This window comes from Polistes canadensis, unplaced genomic scaffold (assembly GCF_001313835.1).
Source record: "Polistes canadensis isolate GaletaPanama2010 unplaced genomic scaffold, ASM131383v1 scaffold_145, whole genome shotgun sequence".
In the NCBI taxonomy this organism is placed as follows: Eukaryota; Metazoa; Arthropoda; class Insecta; order Hymenoptera; family Vespidae; genus Polistes; species Polistes canadensis.
In genome coordinates this window covers 328,852-339,134 of record NW_014569692.1, presented here as the reverse complement: position 1 = coordinate 339,134, position 10,283 = coordinate 328,852, and the positions used below count along the sequence as shown (strand labels likewise).

Below are 10,283 nucleotides of genomic sequence, written 5' to 3'. Positions count from 1 at the left end.
ATATATATAAGAATATAATAATAATAATAACAACCGCAACATATCATACCAACGTTGCAATATATTAAAGGACAACGAGAGTTACATTAGATCGTTTCTCTTTTTAAATTAAAAAATATTAGTAAACGTCGTGTTTTCATTGAATGTGCGCTCGTTAGATTTATTTTCTATCTTCGTCTAGTCATCCGCGTTTAAACGCCGAAAGTGCGCGTGTTGGGTATTATAATTTCAAAAAGGAAACACAAAAAAAAAAAAAGTAAAGAATTAAAAACAAATCAGATATAGAGAATATTTTTCTCATTTTTTTCTTCTTTTTTCGTTATAATTTATTTAAATTCTTTTCTATTTCTAATACGATAAATCAAAACAATACGAAAATACAATTTGTGATCGATATATATATATATATATATATATATTGGAAAAGTTTTGAAACATTTTAAAAACAATTACTTATCATAAGAAGAATAATAAAAAGTGTGAAATAAGGAAGAGGACGCTACTGGTACTGTGTCAGTTAAATCATAGTGCTTATTGTTTCCTATAAATATACACGCTTACGTTAACATCGAGAAAGGATTACTAAAAAAAAAAAAAAAATATTTATATATATATATACAGTGTGGATCAAAAGTTTTCATCTATACTCGCCGATTGACGAAGGAAAAAAAAAAGTAAAAAAGGAGAGACAAATTTAAATTGAACTTTGTTGTGTTAATCATCGTCATCATCACCATTATCTTCGTGTGTAAATCATCATTTTGTTCATCCGCGATACCTCTTCGATTCAAGTTTCGTTTCGTTTCCTTTCGTTTAGTTTCGTTTAGTTTCGTTTCGTTTCGTTCGTTCGTCCGTTCCCGCGTTCGGTTACGAATAGAGGAAAAGAAAAGAAAAGAAAAAAAAAAAAAAAAAGAGAGGGAGTGAGATATTAGGGGAGGAGAAAAAGAGTGTGTGTAAGAAAGAGAGAGGGATAAAGAGGGAGGGGAATAGAGATAGAAGAACACAGAGTCGTGTTTAGTGTCACGGTGCGTTAATCTACCTCAGTCGGATTTGCCGACAATCAACAGACCCAGGCAGCGCAAAGCTGACGACGAATACGACGACGTGGGGAAAAGCTCAGTCGGAAAATTGTCTGCACTGAGAAAGCATCATTCAATTTTTCTTTCCTTCGAGTTACGCGCAACCCATAACAGTGCTTCGATCATATATCCAATATATATATATATAGATATATATATAATATTTTTTACTTTTTTTTTTTTTGTTTTTTGTTCGTTTATCATCGTGTGAAAAAGAATTAAAATAATAATAAGAAGAAGAAGAGGAAAATACTAACAGAAGAATATAATAGGCAACAGGAGGAGTAGGAGGATACTACTACTCCTGATTTAGTTGTTTTTTCTGTTTGTTTTCTTTTTTACTTTTTTTTTTTTTTTTTTTTTTTTTTATTATTATTTTTTCCTATGATCCTATTCTATTTCCCAACAATCTCTATGATACTAATATCGAATAATTTGTAATTTTACGTTTGTTTAGATCTGAGCGAAATTCTTTTTTTTCCCCTTGTTTACGTATATACATATATATTTATATTTATATANTTTTTTGTTTCCTTCTTTGTACATCACATTTTTTTTATTCTTAATTTATTTCTGGTGATTTCTATTTTTCTTTTTGTCGACGAATTATATCATTGGTGTTTCGAATAATTTGTAATTTTACGTTTGTTTAGATCTGAGCGAAATTCTTTTTTTTCCCCTTGTTTACGTATATACATATATATTTATATTTATATAAATATATTTGTATATATATATCGTGTACATAGGTGTATTAAATATATATATATATATACGATCGAAATCCGATTATAATTCTATCGAGAGTGTGTGATAATTAGATATTAATTATTATTGATATCGTTATAGTAATATATTTATATTACGCGCGAAAAGTTAAATATACTTAGTGAAAAAAAAACAGAAAAAAAGACAGAAAATCAAAAATGTCGCTTGAAAGATACGGAGAAAGTGAATTACAAAAAGAAATGGAACGATTGGAGGTCGAGGAGAAAAATGGAGAAGGGCAAAGGTAAGTTTTTCTTTTTTTATATTTCTAACAAACCAAAAAATTAAATAGAAGAAATGATACTCTTTTTCCTTTTTTTTTATTTACCATTACAATCATCATCGCAACCAATATCGATAATTTTCTTTTTTATACTCTTCGAATTTTTCATATTATATTTTTCCAAAGTATATATGAAAATTGTTCGTGTAGTTTTTTTTTGTATTTATTATCGATATTATTAATTATCATTATTTTTTTTTTTTTAATCTTATACATACATGCTCCTTGGCCCAGTATACATAGAAAATTTGTCATAATTTTACTACAAGCATTTAAACGTTTATTTACTTACATTATACATATATGTATATATATATATACATAGAAATATATATACATCGGATTTCTAGGAAAGTTCGTGTTAAAGGTCATCGGTAGAAGTTTGATTAAATTATGACGAAACTAGAGGCGGATGTGAATATTCGAAAATTTGTTCATACGTATATAATAGCATATTTTCTATTTATTTATATTGTTTAATAAATTTTTACCTTGTTTCCTCATGGAAATCTAAGCCCCCCCCCCTGGTGAATAGTACATTCGTAAAAAAAAAGAAAAATGTATTCCGAGAGAGTGAAAATTGGTTTTGGCGAGTATTATTTAGTCATTTTATTTTATTTTTCTTCCTTCTCTTCTTTGCATTTCTCTTCTCTTCTCTTCTCTTTTTTTTCTTTTCTATTTGCTTTTGCTCGATCGGTAAACGATAAACATAAAGCAAAGCGAACGTTGAACTCATTCGAGGTCGTCTTTCGTTGGGAACTTCCTCGTGTCATTTACTAAACTTTCGTTTCTATCTTTTCCCATCGTGTATTATTTATACACGTATATATGTATATATGTATATGTATAATTTGTATTTATGTGTATGAAGATGTAACGTGTTGTGTATATAATTTCTCTCTGCACTATTCGAATATATTTATATTTTTTTTTTTTTATATATATATATATATATTAACGCTATTATATCAAAGATACGAAAAACAAACGAGAAATATAATTCATAGCGAAGGGAATTATGTTTAAAATTTGATAAAATTATATCATTTTGAATTTGTTAATTCGTTGCTCTAATTTTCTTTCTTTTTCTTTTTTTTTTTGTGCTTATACATTACTTTTTAGTTGTTATTTTTACGACGATTAAAGAAAATTTGATTAAAATTCGCCCTTTGTTCTACGTGTGTGTGTTTTAAGTACGTGGTTAAGCTTGAAGTGTATGTGGGTGTTTTTCTAAGAATTATCGAATTCTAAGTATCCCGTCGTTTGTATCAGTTTTTTCGTTATCGTTCTATATTTCGTTGGTTTAGATAAAAAAAAAAAAAAAGGGAGAGAGAGAACGAAAATACGTAAATTTTATCAGTTTCATGGAGGAAGAATTTTGGTTCTACTAGCTTGTCTATATAGTTTCTAGCTGATTCATTCGAAAATTTATATTATATATGTATCATTGAGGAAAATATTACGAGATTATTTTTAAGAATTATTCGAAATTATTTTTAGATAAATGAATTTTTACCTGAGGGAAGAAAAAAAAAATAAGAAAAGTATCGAATAAATTTTTATCGTTCATATTTTCTTTTTTTTTTTTATTTATTAAAAATAATTTTGATTTCTCTTCAGAAAAACGCGCGCGCGCGTATGAAACGAAATATTTTAGGATAATAAAACATTAGTAATATCAATTTTATTTTTGAGAAAAGATTGGCCTCTCGATCATTCTCCTATCACGTGTCATTGTTTATCAGATATTAAATACGACGTGTCGTTGTTATCCAAGATTCTCGATTCGAAGACCCTAAATCGTTCATGACGAACGAAAAACACGCGTGACGAAAATTAAATAATATTTTTCCGATTAGTATTGTCCCTTAATCTTTTGTACTTTATCTCGTCCAAAGTTTCTATTTCGTTTTCTTTCATTGTCTTAATTACTTGAACAAAAATTATATATATAGGAAAAATTATTACGAATTCAAATAATTCTTCTTCTTATTTCATTAAAGTGTATCTTATTTTTATGAAATAGTATAGTATTTAAAAAAAAAAAGATTTGATATTATCGAACGTTTCTTTCGGTATTGCTATCAAAATTGTCCGGTATTTTTTCTTATCTATTACGATTATTTCCTTCTTTGGTTATTTCCCCGTCGCCGCCCCCTCTTCCCTTCCCACCCCTGCCACTTCCAAAATTCTGTTTAATTTCAATAACTTTAGATTAGTATACTTTGTATTATAATACATTTTTTTTTAATCGTTCGACGTTAAAATAATATAAAATTCTATCAGATATATCACGAGTATCTTCATTCTTATCGTTAAAACTGTGAATGAAAAGGCATTTAGTAGAAATTAAATGATGTCTGTTTGATCAACGATGATAATAATAACACGCAATCATTTTAATTATATATCATTTAACGGGAAAAACTTTTCATTCGTTTCAAGGTTTATTATTAAAAGTGTATAACCATTAAAGGAACAAAAAATACGTACACACACACACACAAGCAAACAAAATTTATAATACGTCATTAATTAAGGTATATTATTTCCGTGTTTTTTTTTTTTTACGATGACTACGAAGAACCATGAATGAAATAGTAAAAAAAAAAGCAGAAAAATTATAATCAATGACACGATACATGGGGATCGTATATATTTGTGCTCGTCATTTAATTATTAAAATAAAATTTGAGTTTTTTTTTTTTTTCAATTAAATATTGATTGATTTTTATTAGAATACATTTTTATACGTGAACAAATATAACTTCAATGATTCGAATAGATGAATTCTTTCAGTAGGCAGATAAAAAAAGAGAAAAATTAATGTAGGAGGTAGAGAAGGGAGAAGTAGTAGTAGTAGTAGTAATATATAATAGTAGTAGTATAATATAGTATAAAGTCATCGACCTTGTAACTCATCGACGACGATAAGAAAGAATAAGAAAGAATAAGAAAGAAAGAAAGAAAGAGAAAGAAACAGAAAATGAATAAACAGATTTTTTTTCTTCTTTTTTTAATTCCGTGCGATTTCGCGAATGATTAAATATATTTTCTTTTCTCTCTCGAGTATATTAAAAATCATTATATTTCATCCCTCATTTTGAATATCTCGTATAACATTAGTCTTAATAATACAATTGAAATAATTCTATTATGATTTTACACGTGAAATAATAATAAATAATGTGTACATCGATGCATATATAAAATATAATTACATCGTTTTGATTATTATATATATATTTTGAATTGTAATATATCATTTGTGTCGTTCATAATAATTATAAATATTATTTTAAATAATTAGTGTCGATTGTGTTTAGGAATAAAAAAAAATATATATATATATATATGTGTGTGTTTATGTGTGTGTACGTTATTTGTATGGTGTCGGCCATGGCCTTGGTGTATATCGCACGTGGCACGGACTCTCGTCCCTGAAATTCTCCTCCGTCCTCTTGTCGAGCTCCTCCTCTTCTTCCACCACCTCGAGCACCACCTCCTCCTCCTCCTCGTCCTCCTACTCTCGATCGTAGAAACAGGGAACGATGATAGGCCAGCTACTCTCTGTGTTTAGACCTGGCGGGAAATGAAAATCCTACGTGGTCGAATGGCAATGTTCTCTTTCGGTCGTTGCCCGATACTCTCCATTGACGTTCCTTTTCTTAGATTATACATATGTATATTTATATATATAAATATATAAATGTCTGTGTCTCTGTCGGGAAACTATAAATAATAAATTTTTATAGAGAACAAAAAAAACATATATATAAAAGATAGATTTTTCAACACACTACCTGTGTGTAATTCTAATATATATACATTTTTTTTTTATCTATTTAAATATTTCATTCACAAACATCCTGAATTAAAATAATAGTAATAATTATTTTACAATAAAAAATATATTATTTTCTAGTCATCACTTTTCCAATTGAGTTTCACATATTTATTCCAAGTATTTTTATTACTCGAACTTTGGATGCATTCGATAAGGACATATATAGTGCACGTGATATAAAAATTAGGCTACTTGTATATTGATTATTTTTTTTCTTTTTTCTTTTATTATTTTCTTTGATAATATTCCAAATATAGTGAATATGATTATTAAAAGAAACGTTTGTGAGCTCTCAGCGCATTGATAAAAATTGAATTATTAATATTTGTTATTTAGATGTTTGTAGAAAAAATATTTGTATTAATAGATACGTCTTACCGTGATGATACTTTTTCTATATCATTGAATCATTATTGCGCCGTATAAATGATTCTTGATAATCGTATAGCGGTTGACGCAAGGAATGATTAATCGTTCGTCCAAAAGTTAGGTTAGACTAATACTACGAGGCAAGGTCGAATATCGGTACCGTATTCTTTCTCTTTCTATCTTTATATGTATTACACACTGAGCCACACACATACACACGCATACATTCGTACTGAGAGACGTATTATTTTATTCTTTTTATCTGTTCGTTAACTTGTTTTAAATGTTTTCACATACGGCCGCCATATTTCTTTTGCTTTTTCTTTTTCATCTTGTTGGCCACTCTTCCGATATATTTGGCAAAATTAAACGCATAGTTTCGTAGCATGATTCACTATCTTTTTCTCTCTTCTCGTTGACGTTGGGAAAGAAAAAGAAAAAAAGAGGAACACGTTCGTACGTTCGTTCGTTCGTTCGTTCTTCTTCTCGCGTGCGTCATCTTGGACCCAGCGCGTATTTAACACCCGAAATAGGATATGTAAGAACGCTCTAAGAATTTTTATTCTCGTATAAAATGAATATCGTGTTTCCCTTAAACACGAAAAAACCGATATTTTGAAAGAAAGAAACAGAAAAAATGCCCAAAATGCCGAAAACTTCAATTTTCGATTTTATATATATATTAATTTATGCGCCTTTTAAAAAAAGAATAATTTCAATTGAAAAGTTTTTCTATAGGTTTTTCTACATTATTTTCTTTATTTTTCTTTTTCTATGATTCTATTCAATAATTAAATCGTTTTGTATGTCCAGCCGCCATTGTTGCCAGTCTCCACATCACGTAATCGCCATTTTCTTTGTTGTACGCATTTAAATATTAATTTGGATTGATTAAAACTAATATTTTCTATATCATCCGAACGTGTTCCTTTAAGCGATAATAATTTTTCCAATTAAAACATACGACAACGCGTTTAAATGAATTATTTCGTAAGTTAAGAAACGAACGTCGGATCTTATCCGCCATTTTGTGTTCTCCATGGGAAAACTGCTGCGGGTCGGCACGACCCGCATGATTTTTTGTCCAACTCTTAGATTCTTTAAATAATATTTATCGATAAACGCGTAATAAATATATTATCATTATTGTTAAAAGAAGTCAAATATCTTAAATAAATTTCGCATTAAATAAAATAACATTAACTAATTAAATTATTTAACACGACAGACGCCATTTATTCGGAAATGATTTGAACAATTATCTTAACGATATATATACTTTCAATAGAAATATACGTTTACGATTTCTCATTTATTTAATATTCAATGACGTTAGTAGTCTACAAAGTAACGGGAAAAAGTGTTATGTAAGAAAACGTATGAACATAATGGAAAATTCCACACGGAATAAGGACAGAAAGAGAATATCTTCTTTTACCGTAGAGGCACGCACGCACGCACGCACGCAATTGGTGCGTTAGTTGTATGTGGCTCTACCTTCTGGTGAAAACACGCGATACGCGTCTTTTTCCAATGTCGGTAATGCAGTTTCAATTCTATTACTATAATGGAAAACAGATTTTTTTTTATATCCTCTAATGCAAGTAATCAAAATTATTATACATTTTCTTTTTTCCTTTTTCCAAGACATGATTTAAATCTACACATTTGTTATTAGTTTGATTTTAATTATTATAATTGTGCAAGAAATGTACAACAATATTGATAAGAAATTAAATTAATCGATTGTTTTTTCACATTTTTTTAATTTAATATTCTTCAAAAATTATTTAATATCTAACTATACTACACATTTATCTTACAATGGTTCGAGAAATATAACACTGTGTGTCCTGTATATATAGAAAAAAAATAATAATAATAATAATAATTTAAGTAAAAGGAAAAACTTCTCTAAAACCCCAGGTATATTTTGAACTCATGGTTATGTACAAAATTCCATGCCGAAGAAAAAAAGATATTATCGTTTTATCGTTTCTTATTTCAACAAAACTATCTTATATACTCTCTCCCAATTCGTATACCTGAGTTTATACCTGAGTAAACATAAAAAAAGAAAAATTCCCGTAGAAAAAAGATGGTTAGACAGATCCCCATTAGGTTTTTCCTATTTCTATTCACCTTGACATTGACATAACTAAGGGTAACAATAATAGTTGTAGTAGTAGAAGAAAAAGAAGCATCGGATTTCCATAATGGTGTGATGGTGTTGGTGGTTGGTGCCTTTAGCTTTTCCTTTATCGATCGTCTTTGGCCCATGAGAGAAGACAACCAACCTAAATTTTATCCGATAGGCCATTTTCAACAAAAGATTTCAGGTATACGGGTAAACAAAAAGTTCATCCTTGGTAGTTAAAACCTTTCGGGAAAAAAAAAAAATAAAAAAGAAAAACAGCACATCTGTTCTTCCAATCTTTTTTTCCTTCTAACATTTTCCCTATATAAATTTTCATGACAGCTGTCACTCTTGCCCTTAAATTTCCCTTTGTTCGACCTATGGGAAAGGCATCATACACATACTACTACTCTACACACATCTTTTATATGAGAAAGACAAAATGGCAGGCAGGTAGGCAGGCGGGCGGGCAAGCATGACGAATCGTTAAATGCACTTTAAATGAGTTTCGGGAATGTTATTTATTCTACTCAACATCAGATGAACATAAGCTTTTATACAAAGGCTTTCAAATATCGACAGTTTTCAGGAAAAGCTAAATGGGTGGCGGGGAGAAAGTGGGGGTTGGGTTGGGACAGATGTTTCTCATACAATTTTTCCCTCTTGTGTTGTTGATCGATGAGAATGATCATTGGATTTCTGTTGTATCCGTCAGAATGGTATTCGGACGGGCTGGTGGGTGGGTGGAATAGGTTTTAGTTTAATTGAATGATTTTCTATTGGTTATCTGTGCCATTAATAAAACTCAATAGATTTATTTCACATTCTATCATAATATTATAATAATTAAAACGATTTGAAATAATGTATTTCAACGAGCATAAAACGATCTTGGCAAATGCAACTAGAATATCATTTCTATAATAATTTCAATGGAAATGAATATTATTATTCCACGAGTCTAATTATATTGCAATTATTAATATATTACAATTGTATATTGTACGATTTGTCGAGAGCAACGTGTTTTTAATTTTATTTTCTAATATTTTAATTATTTTAACGCGTCAATTATAAATAAAATAAAAAGGGGGGTAAAAAAGATAAACGCGCGCCATTCGTGCCGTGCAAGAGTAATTTCATTTTTTTTTATTGTGTTATATATTTTATTTTTCTAAATTATATCTAAAATCGTTCATTTCAATTTGTAATATTTCAATTCTTTATATATATATAAAATGAATTAGTTTATTGCGAATATTATCAGCAAGTAAAAAATACATTCAATAATTTATTAATATATTAAATAAAAATATATATATATATATATATATATATCATTGTACCCAGGAAGTAAATTCGTATGAGAGATCGATGGGGAAAGGAAGAAAAAAAAAGAAACTTTGCTAAAATGCGTCATGAGATCATCGCCGTAAAAATGGCGGCTCAGCAGGGGGCTGTCAGCGGCGGCCATTTGCAAAACGAGCTTCCGATGCTTACGCGTTCATTAACATGCGAGCAGCCGGATCGGCGACCATTTTGTCGCACACTCGCAAAACTGCTATGTATTTGCATTTGTTTCGATTAAGTTTCCTTTTTTCTTTTTATATTTTATTATCTTTAAGGACTCTTCAATTCGTTTATTTAATTTTTATTATTCGATTATGAATTATATTAAACACACAACATTATCATTCAATTAAATAATAATAATACATAATTATTGAAGAAATGCCAATAAAAAATCAACATCATTTTATAATTCTTATTTGAGTATCGATAATCAATAAATAAATTTGT

The 10,283-nt window shown here is 28.8% G+C and overlaps 1 protein-coding gene across 2 annotated transcripts in view; it reads left to right on the top strand.

The window, feature by feature from the left end:
* The first annotated feature begins 1,990 nt into the window (after nt 1-1,990).
* LOC106788610 (insulin-like growth factor 2 mRNA-binding protein 1) overlaps nt 1,991-10,283 on the top strand; it is a 53,200-nt gene continuing 44,907 nt past the window's right edge. For both annotated transcript variants that reach the window (XM_014752025.1, XM_014752024.1), the window contains exon 1: nt 1,991-2,091. In XM_014752025.1, the coding sequence (XP_014607511.1) occupies nt 2,006-2,091 (86 nt within the window). In that variant the 5' untranslated portion in view covers nt 1,991-2,005. The remainder of the gene's footprint in view (nt 2,092-10,283) is intronic.